We start from the raw sequence: 22,118 nt of genomic DNA, 5'->3' as shown, positions 1-22,118 counted from the left end.
CAGGGACGCCGAGAGTTAGGATTGATCTAGTGGATTCTAGGGGAATGACGTTAGGCACAGAACTAACCTTTTACTAGAGTGATTTTACTGGATGTTAATTCTAGGGATATACGCATGCGCAAATATTCATATGTGATTCAAGAATAAAAAGGTGCCTTTACAAGCATCGAGCTTAACGACCGCAACGCTCGCGAGCATTATCCGTCTTTGTTTAACTTTCAGTGAACAACAAAGATGAAATGATACCATGAGCGTTGCGGTCGTTAAATGGAATGGGCCCGTGATGGTCAGCCAATCAGCAAACGAAACGCCATTGTCGCTTCTCTGATTATATAGGACTCTACTACATCAAAGATAATTACACGAATTATTTAATTCATACGATTATTTTTGTTCATCCAGTTATTGTTTTATTTTCGAAAATGTATAAATCTTTTATGTAACTGCCTCAAGAACAAAATAAATATTTTATTGTACATAAACAAATTATATTGTTTTATTATCGACAATGCAAAGATTTACGTACCTACAGTAGCGAGCAGCGACTTTTTTCCAGTCATCACGCTAAATCGCATGAGACCATCGGTTTTTAATGTTATCTTCACATATCAAAAATCAGCTGTATATTTCTGACTGGGTGATAAAACCAATATGAAGGGAAGCTAAGGGAAACTGAACATGTGTAGAAAGTATTACAAGGAAAAGAGACATTAATAATCATTACCTCTCTCTCAACCCTTTTTTAAACAAAGGTTTAGTTTAGGCTGTGTTCTGAAATTCACTGCCAATACTGAAAATCTATAATATACATAACGTAAACTATAGATTTTCATTGGCAGTGAATTTCAGAATACAGCCTAAGGCCGGTATTAGGCCAGTATTACATTTGTCGTACGACAAACTTTATATTTACATACACACATTTACTCATGTATCATATAATTTCAAATTACATATATCGTATAACATTATTGTTAAAAATAAACTTGCAGATTAATAAAATTTTTTTATACGGCATTTTATTTCCTTATTGAGGTATTAAATTGCGTAGGTAGCTTAGTATTTCCTCTGTATCTTTCGTTAAAATTGCTTGTCTAGGATATTTGAAACAGTTTCCAGACAATGATAGATTCCTGAAAAAATATGCTTATAAATATGAATGAACATAATGTTGTATAAAAATAAATTTGCAAATATGATGCTATAACTAAAAAAAAATAACATCTAACAATAAGTAATGTATTTTAAGATATTAAATATTTGTTACCTTAGGTTTCTTAAGTTACCAAGTTCAGGTGGTACATGAGCAATGTTATTATTTGCCAGATTTAAAGTTGCTAGCCTTTTTAATTTTTCTAAAGATGAAACGTTTATTGTTGCAATTACATTATCATTGGCAATTAAACTTTCCAAAGATGCAACATCATAAATAGCTTCTGGTATGTCAGTAAATCTATAAAAATTTTTATTATCAGAAAATAAATGTGGTAAAAAAATATACAAAATAGATACATATGTATAAATTTATATTAAAAAAAAAAGACATTTTGCAAACAAATTGCATAAATCTCTCTGTCAATATTGTTTGTAATACCTGTTGAATGAAAGATCAACATCTTGCAAATATTTTAAGCAACTAATGCTCAATGGTAAAGATTTCAAGTAATTTGTACTTATGTTTAAAACCTGCAGATATTTGTACTTTTCACCAATCCACCCAGGTAAGCGTGTTATATGATTTGAAGTTAATTTCAGATTAATCACTGTAGTTATTATTGACATTTTGTCAGATAATTCTGATAGTTTGTTTCTACTTAAATCAATGGTCGTGACAGAAGCTTCAGCTGCATTTTCTAAGACTTCTTCCGGTAAGTTCAGAAGATTTTGCCCAGCTAAGCTGAGCAGTTTTGTATTCTTCATCATATATCTGGATATCATTACATATATTTAATTTCATTAGTAATTGTCAAATTGAGTAACACACAACACATACATTCTCAATATTCTATAGATATTTTTTAAAAATATGATAAATATATATATATTACAAAAATTATTGCACATATACACAATTAATAGACTAAGTTAATATTTACATACTTATCAGGGTAAATGCTAATACTGGTACTAGATTGTAATAATTCTTTGGTATTTATATTTGTACTATCTGTAATCTGACGTATGTATGTCAAGATTCGAGGTGTACCACATCGGATTACATCTGCTCTTATATTTTTTATATTATTCCCTTTAATTACGAACTGTTTTAGATTGGGCAATATGCCAATGCAGAAAGGTATTCTGTAAGAATATATTAATAATCCATTTTATAACAAATAATTTAAATATATAAAATTATTGTACAAGAAAAAAAAATTTGAAGCATACAAAGATACATTGTTATGTGACAAATCAAAAACTTCCAAATTTATTAATTTGATTATCTCTTCAGGTATTACTTCAATTTTATTGTTTTGTAATGTAAGCTTTTTTAAATGTCCTACTGTTTCTAAGCATTGCGAATCAATATCCTGCAAAAGAAAAATTATCTTGATAAAACATCTTGTATAGAAAGTTGAAATTTGATCTCAATTTAATCTCAAGTATAAATGTGCATTAACACATACAGGAATGTTATTGTTATCCAAATGCAATACTGTTAAAGCTGAACAACCTGATATGTCTGGAAATTTCTTCAAATTGTTGGTCTGCAACATAATTTCCTCTGCTTTTCGCAATTCGCCTAACGGTGGTAATATCTCCAACTGATTAAAGCTCACATCAAGTATTTTTAACGCTATTTATCAGAATATAATATAAATTTTGATAAAATAGTAAAATAATTATTGAAAAATATAGACTACTTTTCTCGTATTCATCATTGGTGTAAAACTTACATCTCATACTCGTTATATCAGATGGTAACTCTTTAATCATATTGTGACTTAAATTTAACGTGACTAATCGCACCAAATATCCCATTTCAATCGGTAATTTACTTAAATTATTATGTGATAAATCCTAAAAAGAAACTCACATATAGATATACTTGTCTATTTAAGAAATTAACCCTTTGCATAATTATATGTACAATTCAATGAGATATTACCATACAAGTCAACATAATTAAATTCCCAATCTCAGAATCAAGTATACTTATGTGATTACTCTTTATGTACAATTCACATAACTCTTCCAACATACAAAATTGAGGAGGTAAATTTTTTAGCTTATTATCTGATAAATTTAGTACTTTTAATTTTTGCAGAGACCCAATCTCAGGTGGTAGTTCTTCCAGTAAATTGTTGTGCAACTAAAGATACCATATATATTAAATGTTGATGATAAAATACAAAAATATTGAAAGCGCTAGATGTCTGCACATTTGAGATCATGCAAGTGTGCATATATAACAAATTATTTATACATACATTTAAATTACTCAGTTCTGTTAGAAATCGTATTTTGTCATTGATTACAGTTAAACTGTTGGAACTGAGATCTAAAACTTTTAATGATTCTTGTTCCCACCATCGCTCTTCTTTATGTTCGTAATCAAGTTCAAAATGTAAATCGCGTAATTCCTCTTCCGTTAAATCGTTTATACTCCATATTCTGTCAGGTACTGTAATATGCGTTAATTCAGGATTTTGTCTTTCTGTATCGCAATATTACTTTACTATTGAATCGTCAACCAAGATATTTAAGTTGACTTACCTGAGATTGCAAATGAATTTATTTTTCAGTTATTTCAAATATTTCTGACAGTATACGATCAGTTCTATTACACGATTTTTAGCAAAGCGTGCAAAGCAACTTGTGATGATGATAATACTAAGTATATATTTAATTCAATAATAAATATAAACTCTTTCTATGGCATATATCGTAAAGCATTGTTAAAATATTATGTATAACATTGATTAAATAATAAAGAGTAAACTTATAAGTTTAATGTATAATATAATATATTTTTTTGTAGCGATCTCGAATTTTGACATACATTTGTAACTTATAATTTCGCATAACTTAAAAAAAAAAAAAAAAAAAAAAAAAATACAAATTACACACAAAACCAGATTTATTTAAGATTCTCCAGGGATTTACAATATTAACTAGATTATTGATAGATAAAATATTATATTATATCGAAAATGCCAGATTTATTGTACTAATCGCTCGTTTAAAACTTAATACCAACAATACACTTTATATAATATAAAAGTTTTAATATATATCCTATAACATTCCAAATATAATCTTATACGACACAATAACGAATAATATGCACATTTCACTTTTTTTTGCATTCTCATCTGCAAATTTCGTCATGTACACGTAACATCAAAATTTATTATAATCACCAAGCAAAAATAATTAACAAACAACATTCAAAATGATAAAGAACTAAAATGTTTTCTGAAAGATATTGATGAAAATATCTGCGATAAACATTTTAACACGAATGCGTCATTAACAAGCATGCACATCCGATTACGAGTGTAAGCTCTTACATTGATTTAAATAAAACATGCTCGAAATAATTGTGCGCTTTATTAACTAAATACATGAAAATTTATGAATAAAATACATCAACATCCGATTTCTAAGTCTATACATTTTAAGATAAATATGCACAGATTGTATTTGCGAATATGTATACCCGTAGACAATCCTTTCGACGACAGATTCAATTGTCCTGTCTTTCTCGCTCGTATAATAACACTTTTCGACAGTTCGGCATTATCGTCGTTTTTAGTGCGCTGCTTAAATACTGCCAAATGATTGCTCTTCTTCTTGACGCCGCTCATGTTGAAGTTTCAATTTGTCGTAGAGAAAAACTCACCTGTGATGCGAATAAACTGAATAAATTAAACGGAACATGATCTTTTTACGCGTAATAAACGTCACGCATCAGTCACGGATGAGCTAAATCGAGCTGAATAAATTAGATAGAACACGGTCATTTTACGCGTTATACCTTCTTCTTCTTCTTCTTATTGGCTAAAGGACCTCCAATCGGATTCGTCCATACACCATCAGCTAGACGTTGCTGTAAGTTAATTGGTCAAATTGAAATGTTGTTTCTCCTGACGAAATTGTGCAAGAGATGATGCACTCTGGTGTCGCTAGTGAAAGCTAGTGTCTGTACATCTAGTGTAATGTTGGGATCGATCTTTTTTAGTCCAGAAATGAGCAGATTTGAGCTGTCAGATGTGTCACGGCAGCCAAAGAAAGTGTGATTCAGGTCTTGAAAAGGGTGCCCGCATTGACATTCCGAAGAGTCTGTGATATTCTTTCTCCAAAGATGACCCATAGTTGCAGTGTGATTAGATCTAAGTCTTGATACAAGTGTGATTACTGATCTGGGAAGTATCTCTTTGATCTTTCTATTGGTGTACCAAGGAGGCGAAAGAATGTCAGGCTTATGTGCGAAGTATTTAGTTCCTTTAATAAAACTCTCCGCTTGGATAATTCGAATGGCTCTGTCTTTTGAAAGGGATTTGAATCTAGAGTAAAGGTTGGTGTAGTGACACTTACTCAAGAGAAGAGGATCGGGGAGATGCAGAGATTCCTTGGCCAAAGTATCAGCCCTCTCATTACCGTATATTCCCTTGTGACTAGGTATCCAGATTATATGGATTTCCAATGATTGCTTAGTGCATTCAAAGAGAGAGCCCCTGATCTGGAAGACTCTTTGATGCGATTTATTCGTTGTTACCGGATTCGCGAGACTAGACAACACGCTTAAGGAGTCGGAGAAAATTGCCGACTTTTTTATTTTATTATTGAGTATGGAGTCAATTGCATGCTGTATTGCCAAAGCTTCAGCCTCAAAGATGGTGTTATAATTATTGATTCTCTCTTTATATTCATAGCCGAGCTCCGGAGAGAACACAGCGTAACCAGTCGCATTGCCGGATTCCTCGCGAGAGCCATCGGTGTAATATGTCACGTCAAAATCGAAAGGAGCCGAGAGACGGTTGAAGATGTCATTGACATCCGTCGTATCGGTGCCTCCAATCTGGGATCCCAGGTCAGTATTGATTATAGGATCGAGGTGTCTGTACTCATACGGGAACTCCAGGTAACCAGGGAGTCGGAAGTGCATAATTTGTTCAAAAAGATAAGTATGCGCAAGATAGACATCAACCAAGTTGCAAACATTTTCTCTTTCGTTTTCGGGTCGAGTTAAGAACTCAGTGATCGTCAAATTCAAGGGATGCGACTGTCGAGACATAACCCTTGAGAGGTATTTCAAAGTGAGATCGAACCAGCGCGAATTCAAAGGGTATTCGCCGTTGATATCCAGCAAGACGTTAGTTGGGGTGGTTATCATTAGTCCTGTGACCGCACGGAGAGCCGCATATTGCAAACGATTCGCCTTTGCATTTGGCAGCTCCTCCAAAGGAGCGAAGGCCTGACAGCCCCAATCTAATAGCGGTCTTATATATCCTTTGTAAATGGTAATTAAATTCGAAGGATGTGCGCCCCATCGGATGCCTGAAATTGCTTTCAGAATATTAATTCTTGGTATGATACGGTTTTTTACATAGTTGATATGAGCCCTCCAGTTGAGCTCCGGGTCCAAAACCACCCCCAGGAATCTAGTAGCCTTGGAGTGTGGAATATTTCCATTACCAACCTTTAGAGTGAATTTACATCTGTTTAGCAAAATGCGGAGATTACGGAGTTTAAGAGTGGAAAAGATCATATAGTTGGACTTCGAGGGAGAGATCTCAAGTCCCAAGCAGCTGAAATATTGAACTAAGTTGTCAAGTGCAGTATTGAGTTGATTATTGATAACTTCCAACTGTCGGTTAGAGCAATAAATTGCAATGTCGTCTGCATAGTAGAGTATCTTTACCTCTTCCGGCAACACTGTGTATGAAAGAGCTACATATAGATTGAATAGTAGAGGGCTCAATATAGAGCCTTGTGGAAGACCGATAGTAGTGGTTCGATTTTGCAAGTTAATGCCAGACGCGAAGCCAATAAGATCTCTTCGAGCAACAAGCGAATTTATAATTTTTTGTACTTTTGAAGGAAGACCATACTTTTCCAGAAGAGCCGCAAGGACACCCGGTCTAACCCTGTCAAATGCTCCAACTATATCCAGGAATACAACGCCTGTATATTTCCGGGATTTATTAGAAATATGAATGTCTGTAGTCAGAGTGGCAATACTATCCACACAGGATAGCCCTTTTCTAAAACCAAATTGAGTATTAGACAGTATATTACAGTTCTCCGCCCACCATTCAATTCTCTTGTAGATAAGCTTTTCAAATATTTTTAAGAAGTTGTTAGCAAGAGAGATGGGTCTGAGAGAGTCTCCACGGCCCGGCTTGGGAATAAATACTACGAAGTACTCCGACCATTGTTTTGGAAAAAAACTTTTGTTAAACATAAGGTTGAACAATTTCAGAATATAGTTGTGTAATTCTGGTGGAAATTTTTTTATTATTCTGTTCGAGATCAGATCAGGGCCGGGAGAGGATTTAACTTTTAAAGTGGATATCGCTTCGTTATATTCGTGCTTCGAAAATGGAGTGAGAAGGAATTCTTTATTTACGACTGAGTCAATATTATGGATTGTTGATATGAAGTTGTGAAGATTAGGAACAGGTGTGAGGATTGGAGGAGACAACCTGTTGAAAGCCTCTGTAAATGACTCCACAGAGACAGAAGAATGCGGAGGGTTGTTTGATTTTCTATTAGAGAATGCTCTGATATATTTCCACACTGCAGTAATGGGAGTATTCATATTAAGTGAAGAGCAAAAGTCGCGAAAAGCTAATTTCTTTTTCTTTGCGAAGAATTTTTTTGCTTGTTTTCTACATTCTAAATATACCGAAAGATTTGAAGATGAAGGAGACTGTTTGAAATTGTGAAAAGCTTGATTTTTTTTTAAAATGGTATCCCTACATTCGTCATCCCACCAAACAGTAGGGGGTTTTTTTCTGACGCTATTGGCAGGCAGCTTTCTAGCTCCAGCCCTAATCAACGAGCCATGAATAGCCTCGATTAAATTGTTGTAGTCCCTACTCAAGTCGCCACAAAATCCACACTCCCCATCCACTGATCTAGAGCATTCCAGTTGGAATGATTTCCAATCAACTCCTGACAACGCAAATGAGGGACGTCCAAAGGATGGACTATTATTGATGTCCAAGTTTATGTTGATTATGATAGGAAAATGATCACTTCCATAATTCTCTTCAAGGACTTCCCATAAGCACTTTGCAGCCATACATGAAGAGACTAGTGTTACGTCAAGGGCAGAAATGGCCGACATATCCAACGAAGACCAGGTGTAGTTACCGTCGTTCAGGCACGACAGATCAAGCTGAGAGATTGCTCCCTCCAATTTTAATCCCTCGGTATCAGGGCCGAGTATGTTAGAGGACCAAAGTGCGCTCTTCCCGTTTACATCACCACAGATGACAATGGGATTGAAGTTAGCGCAATACCGAAGAAGAGCAAGCCAGGCCTGCGGATCCGTATAGGGGTGGCTTCCGCCACGAGGGGGGCTATAAAGAGAACATATATATATGAATTTATTCGGTTCTAACCAAACCTTGCCCAGGATATACTCTATATTGTTGCGGTCACAGGACGAATTAATTTTTTCGTTTGTTATCCGCGAAAATCTGAATTTGTTGGAGATGAGAATTGCAACCCCACCTCCATGTCGATTACGATCACAAGAGTATAAGTCGTAATTATTAATGTTGGGGCGGTATTGTTCGTCCAATCTTGTTTCACAAAGTGTAACTATGTCGATTCTATATTTGTCAAGCAAGAATGTGAGTTCGGGAATTCTTTTTTTCAGAGATCGACAATTCCATTGTAAGATATTAGTCATGGAATAGATTTAAGATATTTCTTGCAACGGGAATAGAAGGAGGTTTCCCATTTGCGAAAGAATATCTGTATGAACGGATTTGATTGAAGAGAATTTATTTTGACATATATGAATCCAATTGTTTAGGATTTCCGAATGAGATGGGAGTAAATTACGTTTACTGTTTAATTCATTATTGGCGCTGGTAGCAATAGGAAAATTAGAAAAAGTTTTGGATGGACCTGCTGCAAGAGCTGCTTTTGAATTGGATTGAAGAGGATAGTCTTTTTGTGTCGATCTAACCTCTATTTTCTTTTTGATGGGAGGCATCACCTTAAATTGGTTATTCATAGAATTATGAGGATCGCTTTTAGGGGGGCCTCTTTCCCTTACCGTTGGGGTCGAGCTAGAACTAAAGCTCGAGTTTCTATCCCTGACAACCGCATCCGCGTATGACTTAGGAAGGGCATAGGGAATATATTCCCCCAGAGTAGGAAGAGGTACTCTGTATGGAGGAAATGGAGAAGTATGTGATACAGGGACTTGTTGTTGAAAATTGTTACTATCGAGCATAGAATTGGCTTCCGAGTATGATACATTTTGGTATGCCATAATTTTCTTTATTTTTCTTTGTTTCTGGAATATAGGACAAGAGTTAGAGGAGGCTTCATGTTCTGCGGCAGAATCCGGCAATTTATGTCTCGCGCAGTTTATGCAAGACGGCTTATCGGCCGTACATGCTTCATTGATATTATTATTGCAACTATGAGAAGAAGCTAGCTTACCACAACGCTGACATACTGCGTTCTTGTCCGAAGTTCGGCATATTCTAGCCACATGACCGAACCTTTGACATTTTTGGCATCTTCTAACCTTTTCAACAAAAGGAACTAGGTGGAGTCTTTTCCCCATATATATTACCGAAGGAGGCACGGTAGTTGTTCTGAAACGAATTATGTAAGAATCAGAATCTATATATTTAGTAGTATAAGTATTATCTTTATTTTGACTACGGAAGGGTTTTTTCATTCTAGAGGCATCGAAAGGTGGTTGCCATAAAATATTCCAATCAGGAGGAGGACGGATATTCCTGATTAACTCTTCCGGAGAATCATCGTCATCGACTCCCCGAATAATAAACTGTCTAATAACTTTATGGTTAGGTACATACGCTATCCATTTTTCTTCAGGAAAAATACTGTTACATTTTTCGTTAAAAACGTCGCAGAACTTATTGGCTGAATTACCGTCAGAAAATGCGACAGAGAATTTATTTTTTCCTATCGTTTTCAGGTCAAAAGCAGATAAGAAGTTTTCAATATATTTGGTTATACGTTTACCAAACGCGATGATACCGTAAGAGCCTGGACTCGATCTTCGATCAATATTAGAAGAGACGAAGGCAAGGTCGTCGATGTCTGTGTTTACATTTGTGTTATTTTTTTCTTTGGCCTCAGAATCCTGTACCTGAGAGGAAGAAGAAAAAAGAGGCTTGTGAATAGTTTTTTCTATATGAACAATAAATGGAGGATTAATGTTTAAGCCATATTTATTTAATAGCCGAGGGTCCTCCTTCCCATGCATCATCAATGCCGATCTTTTAGGAGGAAGTGGACTTCTCAATAAGGATGACTGGCTTCTTTTCCGATTTCGGTATATAATTTCTCGAACCCTTTCAGCGACGTCATCGCTATTTAATTCCTCCTTAGATGAGGGCGTATTCTGGGTAGCCTTATCCAAAGCATCGTCAATGGCAAAATCCATAGTTGGATCCATAGTTAGAGGTGATAGTTACACGTGATATGTTAATTGCGTGTGTGGGTCTTGTACGCAGCAAATGATTTGAAAAGATAAAATGGCCTACACCGCACTTACGTAGCGGCAAAATGTTGGAGCAGGCAAGAGCAAACCGGAGCAAAGCCGGCAACTCGGCACACAGTGATACTTTTAGACTTTTAGACTGTTGCTTGCACAATGCACACGATATGATGCACAGAATTAAGCAGAAAACTCTCGAAAATATTCAATGATGTTAACACCAAAAACTCAGATTTCAGAAACGATGTTCACTCGCCGAGAGAACAAGCGGAAGTTCTTTACGCGTTATACTTCTTCTTCTTCTCTGATATGGCTGGGAGACTTTCCGAAAGGAATTGTCTATACACCATTAACTAGGTATAGGTATTAGACAGGTTAATATATGATAAACTAATATAGGTATTGGATAGGATAACATATGATAAACCAATATAGGTCATTATATAGGATAATGTGTGAAAACCTCTTCTTTTTGGGTCATATGGAAGGATGGGACCCGAGCGGAATCGAACCTGTAATCTTTCGATTACCAGCCTGCGACTCTACGCCCGGCGCCACGCATCGCCCCTTTACGCGTTATAAAAGAATGACCACGACGTACGTATGTATAAAAGATTGTTGTCCGGAAAAAAAAAAAGAGAAAAAATCGTGCTCTCTAACACTCTTTCGGAAAATATTGTAACCAACTACTACTTACGATATCGTGGCGGTTGTATCGATATGTTACTTACCGAGTTATCTACCGGGAAAATCAGCTACGTAGTTTCGCACACGTCCACGTTTTAGTTGACGTCACATTGTACATGAGCGTTTGACCGGGAGGGAGGGTGGGGGGCATGACCAAGAGAATACACGAAGAAAAAAAAAATATTCGCGGTAATTCGCTATCCGTTTCTCTAAACAGTTGGTAGAATTTGTTATACGTATGTGGCGTGCGGTGTAGTTTTTGTCGACGGCGTCCGTTCTCGGGAAGGAGGATATACGTACGAGAGGAAATACGTATCTGTCGTCTGAGGATAGACGAGGCCGCGATTACGCGATCCGGTGATAAGGAGGATAGCGACGTGAGATCTCCCTCTCGCGCGTCCCGGACTGCTTCCGATTCTGCTCGAGATCGAATCTCCCGAGCTCGGCAACGCGGGTTTTTTTTTTTCTTTTCTTCCTCTCTCCCTCGGAGAGGCGACTCTCGGCGGTCGCGCCCGAAGTCTTTGCACAACCGGTCGCTACACAAACACAGAGATTGCGGAGTCGAGGAGGTTAAGGGGACGGCACGAGCGGGAGGACGCGCCGTCCATCACCATGAAGCTCGTCGACCACGTGGTGAGGAGCTTCAAGGTGGCGAAAATATTCCGCGAAAACTCGGATCGGATAAACAGCATCGATTTCTCGCCGAACGGCGACACCCTGATCTCCTGCTCGGAGGACGATCAGATCGTGATATACGATTGCGAGAAGGGGACGCAGGTACGAACCGTCAACTCCAAGAAGTACGGCGTCGATTTAATACACTTCACTCATGCGAAGAACACCGCGATTCACAGCAGCACCAAGGTCGACGACACGATCCGTTATCTCAGTCTACACGATAACAAGTATATACGATACTTTCCAGGTCATTCGAAAAAGGTAGTATCTTTATGTATCAGTCCTATCGAGGATACTTTTCTCTCCGGTTCCTTAGACAAATCTCTAAGATTATGGGATCTCCGCTCACCGAATTGCCATGGAGTCATGAACGTCTCGGGACGACCGGTCGCAGCTTACGATCCCGAGGGTCTGATCTTCGCGGCTGGAGTCAATTCAGAGAGCATCAAACTGTACGATCTACGCAGTTTCGACAAGGGACCCTTTGTCACCTTTAAGCTCTCTCAGGAGAAAGAATGCGATTGGACAGGATTGAAATTTAGCAGGGACGGCAAAACCATCTTGATCTCTACCAACGGTAGTACAATTCGTTTAATCGATGCTTTTCACGGTACACCCTTACAGACTTTCGCCGGATACCTGAACAACAAGGGAATCGCCATAGAGGCCAGTTTTAGTCCGGATTCCCAATTCGTGTTTAGTGGATCTACGGATGGTAGGGTGCACGTGTGGAACGCAGAGACTGGTTACAAAGTTTGCGTGCTGAACGGTGATCATCCGGCGCCAGTGCAGTGTATCCAATTCAATCCCAAATACATGATGCTAGCATCGGCGTGCACCAACATGGCTTTCTGGTTACCTACTGTCGATGAAAGTGCATAAGACTAATTTATAAGAAATATTGGGCAATGCTGGGAAGTATCGCTCGTCTATAATTTGTGCAAGAGAGAAACGGAGACAGAGGGGTGCGAGAAGAGAGCCAGAGAGAATAACGGCTAATTAGAGGCAGCAGGAATATGTACAACTTGGTCGAGCAAATATATTTACATTGCATTATGTGTACAGAAACAAACAACTGTTGTATGACATACTAGTTTCAGGAACGTATCCGAAAGAGCGAACGACAAGTCGCGGGAGAATAGCTGGATCGTCGCTCGCTCACGCTTCGATAAGATCCATATAATGAAATATCATACACCTTTTTACATCTATTATCGTCGTCATCATCGTCTCTCTCGTTTTCATTATAACAATCTAATGTCAAGTTAGCGATATAGAAAAATTGCCAATTCCATGGTCTTACTAAAAGTTACGGATGTGTCTCATATATGTATATAGCTTCTTCCGGTGTACCTATGTGTAATGTTTAACGAGTCTGGAAAATCTATTGTATATCGGAAGAGGTAATTTTTGTATTTTGCGTATTTTGTATCCATTTCCGGGCAATTTATCTTAAATTAAATTACACGGTATTGCCGACAAATGTTTTTTATAACTCTGGTCTCTCGCGTGCATTGTCTCGGAAATAGGATTAGAATGATTAATTTAATTAAGAATTATAAAAAGATGTGTGTGAATGATTACCAAATAGTCATTCGAAATCTGTGATTAATTACGATTCTTCGATTAATCTGATTCGCATGGCCGTATATAGGATAACGTTGATTTGATGAAGTTGTAAAGGAATATCACTATCGCGACACGTGACATTAATAACTTTGTTTATTTGGACGTAAGTGATCAGTTGTAATCTTATGATTCAATGTCATCAACTTTCAATTTTTCTTTTTATCTCTCCATCATTCACGCGTTTAGTATTACGTATGTAAAAACGTACGTATAAATAATTCTAAATAATATATCGACTACATCGATAACAACTATTATATGCGAAACGAAGATTTAGAATCGGCATATTTAGCTTTAAATGTGCGGTGCATAGAATATCGTCTGTTGAAGTCATGTAAGCGTATGATAGGTATCGAACATCTTTTTCGCTTCTGTATACGGCTATGTCTAATCGTTGTATGTATAGATTGTCAGTAATACGCCTTGTATACATATTACACACACAGCGAAAACAAGTCGAAACGTATTTATCATATATGGTGACGGATTCTAGACATCAATAATCAAAAGTGACAAAGAGGAGAGACAAATAATCACCGATATCGCGCATGGAAAAAAATATCGTTGTCACTTTTAAATACGTTGCGTTCGAGAAAATGCAACGACCATCTCAAGAATAATCGGAGCAATGTTTTTCTCGTATTTTACCCATAAATGGAGACGATAATAATGATCCAGTGATTGTATTTGGTCGTCATCATCATCATCACCATTCATTATCGAAAACATTGTTTCCCGAAAGGGTAATCTAGATATGCGACGAACGATAGAGCGATCGACTTTATTTATTTTGCATGATAATAAATCCGTTATATAATATCGACATAACTCGATCGTAACTACGATCTTAATGAAACAGAGAAAAAGAAAAAAAAAATAAAGTAAAAAGAGAAGAATAACATTGCGAATTTCTACGAATCATCGCGCGATAAAGAAACCGTTACGGTGTACCATCATGGACACGTATATAAACAATCATGAACAAGTTCTCGCATTCGCAAATTATCGTAGATACGGTATCGTTTTTAATCTACATGCATGGAACACCGGCGGGCCGGATAAAAATTTACATTCGATATTCTCGTAGGAGCAAATGCAAATTCTCTTTTTATCTTTATAGATGCTATTGAATATATATATTCCGCCTCCGCAAGCCGAAACAGAATGGGCGAGCGTCGTCATTCAACTTTGTTCTCTCGTCAAAAAATGAAAAAAGAGAAAGAAATTTCTATCGTGCTGTTTGTTAGATGCACGTACGAATGTTACACGATTGTTCGGAACTTTACGTAGCAAATTTATTATGTAGCACCGTATCTATAATACAGATGCTGTTCGATGCCTCCTTTGTTCTCGCGCGGTAATTTTTGTAAATCTTTGGATTTTATACTTTCCAAACTTTTGCCGGTCACTTTTACATACGGCAAAACGCGCATTTCCACTCGACCGCATTTCTGCTCGATCTATATTCAATCGCCCGCTCCTGTCTCCATTCTTTCGTGTATGTATATAATATACAGTAGTATCCCCACACACACCACATATATTATATTTCTTGTAGAGTTTCTACACATCTGCGCGCGTTTAACATATTTTGTGCAAGAGTATGTATGGTTAATGATATTTTATTCGATAGATGCCTGTGTTCTGTGTATATGAGCGAGCGAATTATATGATAGCGTGTTCTTCGTGCGAATGATTATATGTGTTTTTTATATACGTATTTGCGTATATGCCTGTTTTTTGCAATGTATGCAAGTCTATCTGAGCGTATGCAACCTGTATGGGCGAGAGCTTGTCTCCTGCGCTGTAAAATAGTATTTTTTTATAACATGACGACACGGTGGCGCGTAAAAAATCGTATCGATGGGGACGAATTTGCGTGAGATGAAATTTCTCACACTTCCGTGAAAGGGAAAGCTGTCGGAAAGAGATGTGTACAAAGACTTCGACCCTTTAATGCGGTATCCGATTTCCAACGAATTTTCAAACTCTGCATATATATTTTACGCAAATGCCACTAATTTAAATATTCAAAATTATATTTTATATGATTATGAAAAAAAATTCTTTGAAAAAGTCTTTGATGTTTTTAATTGTATATGTAACGTTACCTCTATCCCTTTATATTTAATCTCTTAGAATATACTAATGCGTATCTATAAGCAGATGCTTTAAATTATAAACATTTATTATAATTTTAAAGCAAGGGGATAAAGCGTAACGCGAATATCTATGCTTACGAGAGACACATAATATCACATTGTACATTAAATTCTTTCATTGAAATTATAATTACATACGCCATGTAATTACGATTGTCGATTAATTATTCATAGCCGTTTTTTGTTCAACGAGCATTGGAATTGCTCGTCAGCTTTCGATGAAAATGTCTATTTTGTACCACTTTTTATATATATATATGGACGCTGTGTGACAAAGGGGTCGAAGATCGATATTGAATCATCTCGTATCGCTACGAAAGATCCACGTATTTAGATTAAACACACAATTCGATGCACGTCATACTGCCAACCAACCGAGCGAATGTCCAACTGCGGGCCCGCGCCTTCAATTTCGTTCGATGCCGAATTATTAAGAGCCCTTCGAAATCAAGCGATCGACTGTGCTCTATTATTACTACTATTATTATACTATGTTAAGCGTGTAAATCGTGGGTTTTCGAAGCCCTATCCGCGATCGGCGAATTAACGGCGACAGTGATCGACCAGTATCCGATTAACAACTTGTAGACCTATTGTAGACGCGCGAAAATACGAAGAACTGTGTTCCCTTATTCAGGATAAAAACGGATACGCATAATGATGATAAATTGTATATACCCTGAAAAAAAAAAACGAAATACGATCGACGGTAGACACTCGTGTTTCGTATAAAAGTAGTTTACATCGTGTACGAGGAGTCGTCTATAAAACATCATTTCGTGTATATAGCCAAATGAAGCCAAGCCTCTGTAATTTCTTACATGTCGCAATCGGTGATGTCTTTTCTACCAAATAAATTCGCGATGGGTCTCAAGATGATTCGTGGTTTTTGGCGAATTGAAATACTATGATGCAGGATGATCATCTCACGTGATATGTAAAATCTATCGCTGTATAAGATAGTGTATTCGTGTTCAATTAAAGAGCCTGATTATTTTGAATTCCGGCGCGTTTAACGTGCGCTATAATAACGTGATTATATGCTCCTCTAAAATCGTCGGTTCAGTACGGTCATTTAATATAGGGATTTAGAGTCTGGATTTAATTTAAGACAAATGTATGTCTAATGCAAGTAAGTGAGGGAAAGAGAGAGAGAGAGAGAGAGAGAGAGAGAGAGAGAGAGAGAAAAGCGAGATTTAAAATCCGAGAAAGATTATATGCAAATTTAAAATACGGTTCGAAAAAACATATGTGATGGTTCTCTCGAGTTGAATAACAACTCTTTTTACTGCAACTGCTTGCATTCGAAAAGCATGATGTATCTTGCAAGGAAGAAAAAAAAACATTCAATTTCGTGATTTTTCTAAGTTCCTACGTTAAGTCTTCGTATGAATAGTTTTCGATAATCAAGTAGACAGAACGAAAAGGCCATCTCCTCGCTTGTTGATCTTGGCTCTCGACGAGTTGCGTGATTGGTATCGGGAGGGCTTCGTACTGATCGCCGCAAGTTGCTGCATACACCTTGGAGCATTAGAAACGTATGACGATGCGTTGTAATTGGAGCGATTTGAATAATCACGACCTACGATAATTAACGAAACGATATGTATGTGTGTATTTTCGTCTATTGAAAGCATACGAGAAGTTAAAGAACACATAATTTCTTTTGTTGCATTTTATTTTTATGTTAAGAAAAAACATGGATTTTTCTTCTGCTACTAATTTGTGATTTAAAAATTGCAAAAATTATCAGAATTACACTTGACGACTTGATCCGGTGTGCGTACTGTGTTCATCAGTTATAAATAATTTCATATATTTAATAATGATATGAAAAAAATGGTATCGAAATATCTTCGATATTGTAGTTTACAATTATTTATTTCTTTTATTTGAATTAAAGGTTGCAAAAGAATTCAATTACTTTAAAGAAAAAGAATATAACGGATTAATAAGAGCCAGGCGCGAGATAAATTTATTAGTTAGACATTTTGGTCCACTTTGGACTATCTTCAATAATCAAATAAACAAAATGACATATAATCAAAAAAAAATGAAAAAACAACGTGTGAAGTGGATGCAAAATATAAAAGTCATTCTATTTATTTAGTTACTGAAGAGGGTCCGTGTAATTAATAAACTCACTTAATATCCATTAGAAAGTGTTATTATTTTCTCGCGCTTAGTTTTTATTAATCTTTTATACTCTTTTAATTTTTTTAATATTCAGAGAGCCTTATTGATTTCTATTGTTCACTTATTATAATTAATATGTTTTTAATTTTGACAAATTCGATGCAGATATTTCATTAACGATATTTTGTTGATTAATATATATAATCGTTCCAATTTATACTCTTGGGCTGTTTCAAGATAAATAACTATATAAATAAACAGCGATGTAAATTTTCGTCCGCCGACAATTGATAGTCACACTACATATCAGCATATTTGTTAAGACATTTGTTAGATTTCATTTGACAGAAGAGAGATTCTCTCAAGAAGTGTACAAAAAAAAAGAGGATACCTTTTATAGATCCTTCTTGGAAATAAATGTCATTTCAATCATTTAATGCACAGGCTAAACTATATTTTTTATTTTTCTGTAAAACCATTCGACTCTCGAACGCACGAGACTTTATTCGAAAAATAAAAACACTTTTTTTGTACATCTATTTCTCGTCTTTTTATTCATTTGACTCGCTATTATATGCTTTTAATATTCACTCATATACAGTTTGCTTATATATATATATATATATATATAGTTTAATCATTTACACCGGTAAAAAAATAAATAACGACGAAAAAGTCAGTTAATTTTATAATTATGTATATACATACATATATATTTCTCTTATATGTGCACAACTTTAGAGATATTGCAAAAAGTTACATTTTTTTATATAATTATATTGTATATACATGCGAATGCAATCAATCAGTACAATTTCATTTTGTTATACTTACCATGGAAAAAGAATTTATGATCTTTCATTTGTCTAGTGTTTGTATGTGATACAGCTTCTTCACTTCATCTGATATGGCATCTGGTGCCCCAGACATTAGATCTCGCCCTTCTATCGTTTTTGGAAAAGCTATAACATTCCGTATGCTTTTCACATTGCAGAGTAAACATACGAGGCGATCTAACCCTTAAAAAAATATAAAATGATTGTATTTCATCTTAATTTTCAAATGCAAATATAAAATAGGCAAATAGAAGTACCTATAGCTATTCCACCATGAGGTGGAGCTCCATATGTCAAAGCTTCGAGCATGTGTGATAATTTTGATTCATCTATGTTTAACATTTTCAATATCTGCCTCTGTAAATTTGCATCATGGATTCGAATAGAACCTCCTGCAATTTCTGATCCATTCATAACCAGATCATAATGCAAACCTCTTACCTACATCAAAGAATGACATGTAAGAAATTGACACAAATAATTCATGCCATATTTATACATTTTAATCTTTCACCTTTAAAGGGTTGGTCGTAAGATATTCTATGTCATCTGAATGAGGTTGCGTAAATGGATGATGCGTCGATTGCAACTTTTCCTCAAATGTGAATAATGGAAAGTCTGTGATCCATACAAATTCGGTTTCAGACGAACGTATTTGTTCACCTTTTGCTTCCAATATATTTGTGAATTCTACACGTAGCTTTCCTAAGAGTTTCAACTAAAAAATATATATAATAATTAATATAGTTATTATAGAAAAATAATTATTTATTATCATTAAGAAAAAAAATTCGAACATTTTTATACTCACTGCATTAATTTCATATCCAATTGCTAATAATATTGCATCTCCTTCCTGTAATTTGCAATACTGTGATATATCTTCTGTTACATTTTTTGAAAATAATTCATCTAATTGAACTCTCCACAAATTATTTTCAATTTTCAATTGAATTAGCTTTGTTGTATTGAAGTAGTCATCACGGATCTTGGAAAATTCATTTCTGATAGATTTTGTCAAGTACTTCTGCAATATAGAAGTTGCATTAAGATAGGATATAAGTATATATTTAAAGATAGTTAAAAAAAATAGTTTAAAAAACATAGTTTAAAAAAAAACTTACTAATTTATTTGGAAAGATTAACGCATACACTTTTTGTTTATCATCTTCGAGTTTCATGGTTCTTTTTAATACTGATAAATCAGAAATATGTGTAAGATTTTGTATCTGAAAAATTCGGAAAGTTATTACATGTGTTTGTGTATCAAGAAATAAAAGATACATAGTTCTATATACTAAAATTCTCTTACTCGATATGGTATCCTTAAGTCTGGTTGATCAGTACCATACAATTTCATTACATCTTTATACATCATAAGCTTGAAAGGTACTTTTATAGGGCTTAATTCTTCTGGCCATGAACATACCAATAAATTTTCAATCAAGTTCATTATTCCATCCCGATCAACAAACGACATTTCAATATCTAGCTATAACATAACTGATAATAAAATATAACATTATTTTTATATTTACACAGTATAATTACCTGAGTAAATTCTGGTTGTCTATCATGCCTGGCACTTTCATCTCTATAACATCGAGCGACTTGGAAGTATCTATCAAAGCCACCCACCATAAGAAGTTGCTTGAATTGTTGAGGACTCTGTACCAGTGAATAAAAGTTACCTGGTAGTCTAGTAGGCACTATAAATTCTTGTGCACCCTGAATAATAAATCCATTTCATATATTTGTGATAGATACTTTAAAAATTAAGCATGTTTTATATATATATTTTTATATGAAACGTACTCCTGGTGTATTTTTAAAAAGCGTCGGTGTCTCAATATCCACAAAATTACATTCATTGATTAAAAATTCCCTCATCTTCATTATCAAAGAGGAACGCATTCTTATATTTCTTTGCAATTCAGGATATCTCAATGAAAGATATCTGTATTTCATTTGTTGACTCTCCTTTGCTTTATTATATTCTCTAATAAATATTGGAAGATTGCGTGATGCTATATTTAGAATCTTCAAGGATTCTATATATACTTCTATATCGCCAGTTTTCATTCTCTTATTCCGCTGATCTTTTGGTCTTGATATAACTTTACCTACTATACTTAAAACACTCTCGTAAGATAAATTCTTTACAGTTTCAATCAAATCCTTTCTCTAAAATCAGTATTTAATTAAAATTAGTCTTTTCACTATTTTATATGAGAAATTTGTCAAATATTTCAATATATAACAATTATTTGCTTACATCTTCCGGTATAAGTAACTGTGTTGATCCATAGGAATCTCGCAATGTTATAAATTTTCCCATTCTTTGAAATTCCATCCAACCGCTCAATTTTACTTCCTCTCCAACATTTTGAAGTGTCAGTTCACCACATGTGTGCGTTCTCAAAACATATCTATTAACTGGCGAAACTCCTTCTTTGATCGTAGGTGCTGATTTGTCAATAACTAAATTATGTATGCAGCCTACTAAACACGGTGTTCGTTTTTTTAAGAGTAACTAAAAATAAGATTTGTATTTCGAATGTAAATATATAGATTGTAGTTTTTAGGTTACAATAAAAATTAATCTATATCGAAATTACGCTTTGTAAAATGTTTAAAAAAACTTACATTTACTTTACGGATGTTACTCATTATCGGCCGCACATGGCATTTTGCCATGGCATTGGTACAATCACCAAGTACAATTTTAATTTTGCTAACGAACATTTTGTTACGTACTGGACTCTAAAAAATGTTGAATCTTTTATTTCATTTTTTTGTATATAATATATGAAATTATTATCTCTTCATTTTCTTCTCAGTAATGTTTTCAGTAAGCATTTCTCTTTTATAATTGTTGTATTTTATATATGTATGTACAAAGATGATCTTTTAAACACGTGTATTGCATGGACTGATAATACAAGTAACGAAAATAAGTTTGGCAAATTCTTCGTATTATATATTTTTTTCTTGCAAAAAAGAATCAGAAAAATTATTATAAATTAATCATCTTCACTTTAATGTGATGATTCATATATAAATTATATTAAGAATAATTTGTTTATTCAAAAGTTACATCATCTTAAATTGTTTGAATATCATACATTATTTGGAGTACATGTGTAGCATTAGATGTATTCCCCCTGACTCTATTTGATGCCACGAATGTTTCGAATCGTTTGATTGACCAATCAGGATGAAGGATAGCAAAGATTTCTTTGTTCTGGTTGGTCCATCAACTGATTTATGAAACTTTTGTAGTTCGAAACGCATTTTTGGAATGTGTTCGAAAATTTATTAATC

The 22,118-nt window shown here is 35.1% G+C and overlaps 3 protein-coding genes across 4 annotated transcripts; 1 reads left to right on the top strand and 2 right to left on the bottom strand.

Annotated features, from left to right (window-relative positions):
• Positions 1-413: 413 nt before the first annotated feature.
• LOC138935364 (leucine-rich repeat-containing protein 40) lies at positions 414-12,228 on the bottom strand. Of its 2 annotated transcripts, XM_070299849.1 has the most exons (11): positions 11,398-12,228; positions 4,664-4,846; positions 3,432-3,625; positions 3,110-3,313; positions 2,898-3,021; positions 2,628-2,797; positions 2,389-2,531; positions 2,101-2,301; positions 1,595-1,927; positions 1,268-1,453; positions 414-1,133 (listed from the first exon to the last, which is right to left on the bottom strand). In XM_070299849.1, the coding sequence occupies exons 2-11, from the start codon at positions 4,809-4,811 to the stop codon at positions 1,028-1,030; spliced, it is 1,809 nt and encodes a 602-aa protein (XP_070155950.1). In that variant the 5' UTR covers positions 4,812-4,846; positions 11,398-12,228; the 3' UTR covers positions 414-1,027. The 2 variants fall into 2 exon arrangements, with proteins under 2 accessions (XP_070155950.1, XP_070155948.1); XM_070299847.1 differs by lacking the exon at positions 11,398-12,228 and having other exon boundaries at positions 4,664-4,974.
• Positions 11,750-18,497, top strand: Wdr82 (WD repeat domain 82). The gene has a single exon (XM_070299850.1). It carries the CDS (start codon positions 11,966-11,968, stop codon positions 12,911-12,913), a length of 948 nt encoding a protein of 315 aa, XP_070155951.1. The 5' UTR covers positions 11,750-11,965; the 3' UTR covers positions 12,914-18,497.
• A 113-nt stretch (positions 18,498-18,610) lies between these two features.
• On the bottom strand, positions 18,611-21,940 carry Asprs-m (aspartyl-tRNA synthetase, mitochondrial). Its single transcript, XM_070300018.1, has 11 exons — positions 21,920-21,940; positions 21,441-21,557; positions 21,070-21,327; positions 20,610-20,978; positions 20,346-20,522; positions 20,107-20,286; positions 19,919-20,023; positions 19,606-19,821; positions 19,309-19,512; positions 19,052-19,235; positions 18,611-18,977 (listed from the first exon to the last, which is right to left on the bottom strand). The coding sequence occupies exons 2-11, from the start codon at positions 21,537-21,539 to the stop codon at positions 18,817-18,819; spliced, it is 1,953 nt and encodes a 650-aa protein (XP_070156119.1). The 5' UTR covers positions 21,540-21,557; positions 21,920-21,940; the 3' UTR covers positions 18,611-18,816.
• Between the last annotated feature and the right edge of the window lie 178 nt (positions 21,941-22,118).

This window comes from Polyergus mexicanus, unplaced genomic scaffold, assembly GCF_030449975.1.
Source record: "Polyergus mexicanus isolate NDT 795.1 unplaced genomic scaffold, iyPolMexi1.0 SCAF_8, whole genome shotgun sequence".
NCBI classification, from domain to species: domain Eukaryota; kingdom Metazoa; phylum Arthropoda; class Insecta; order Hymenoptera; family Formicidae; genus Polyergus; species Polyergus mexicanus.
The sequence above is the reverse complement of the archived record's forward strand: the minus strand, read 5'-3'. Positions and strand labels throughout refer to the sequence as shown.

What these genes read in the sequence shown, in the direction of transcription:
- LOC138935364 (XM_070299849.1), bottom strand. Translation starts at nt 4,811, where the DNA reads ATGAGCGGCGTCAAGAAGAAGAGCAATCATTTGGCAGTATTTAAGCAG. An exon ending in GTCGAAAGGATTGTCTACGG is followed by an intron (nt 3,626 to 4,663) that starts GTATACATATTC and finishes CGCATATTACAG; the next exon opens with TACCTGACAGAATATGGAGT. An exon ending in TGATATAACGAGTATGAGAT is followed by an intron (nt 2,798 to 2,897) that starts GTAAGTTTTACA and finishes TCTGATAAATAG; the next exon opens with CGTTAAAAATACTTGATGTG.
- Wdr82 (XM_070299850.1), top strand. Translation starts at nt 11,966, where the DNA reads ATGAAGCTCGTCGACCACGTGGTGAGGAGCTTCAAGGTGGCGAAAATA.
- Asprs-m (XM_070300018.1), bottom strand. Translation starts at nt 21,539, where the DNA reads ATGTTCGTTAGCAAAATTAAAATTGTACTTGGTGATTGTACCAATGCC. An exon ending in TTACGACCAACCCTTTAAAG is followed by an intron (nt 19,236 to 19,308) that starts GTGAAAGATTAA and finishes TCTTTGATGTAG; the next exon opens with GTAAGAGGTTTGCATTATGA. An exon ending in TCATGGTGGAATAGCTATAG is followed by an intron (nt 18,978 to 19,051) that starts GTACTTCTATTT and finishes TATTTTTTTAAG; the next exon opens with GGTTAGATCGCCTCGTATGT.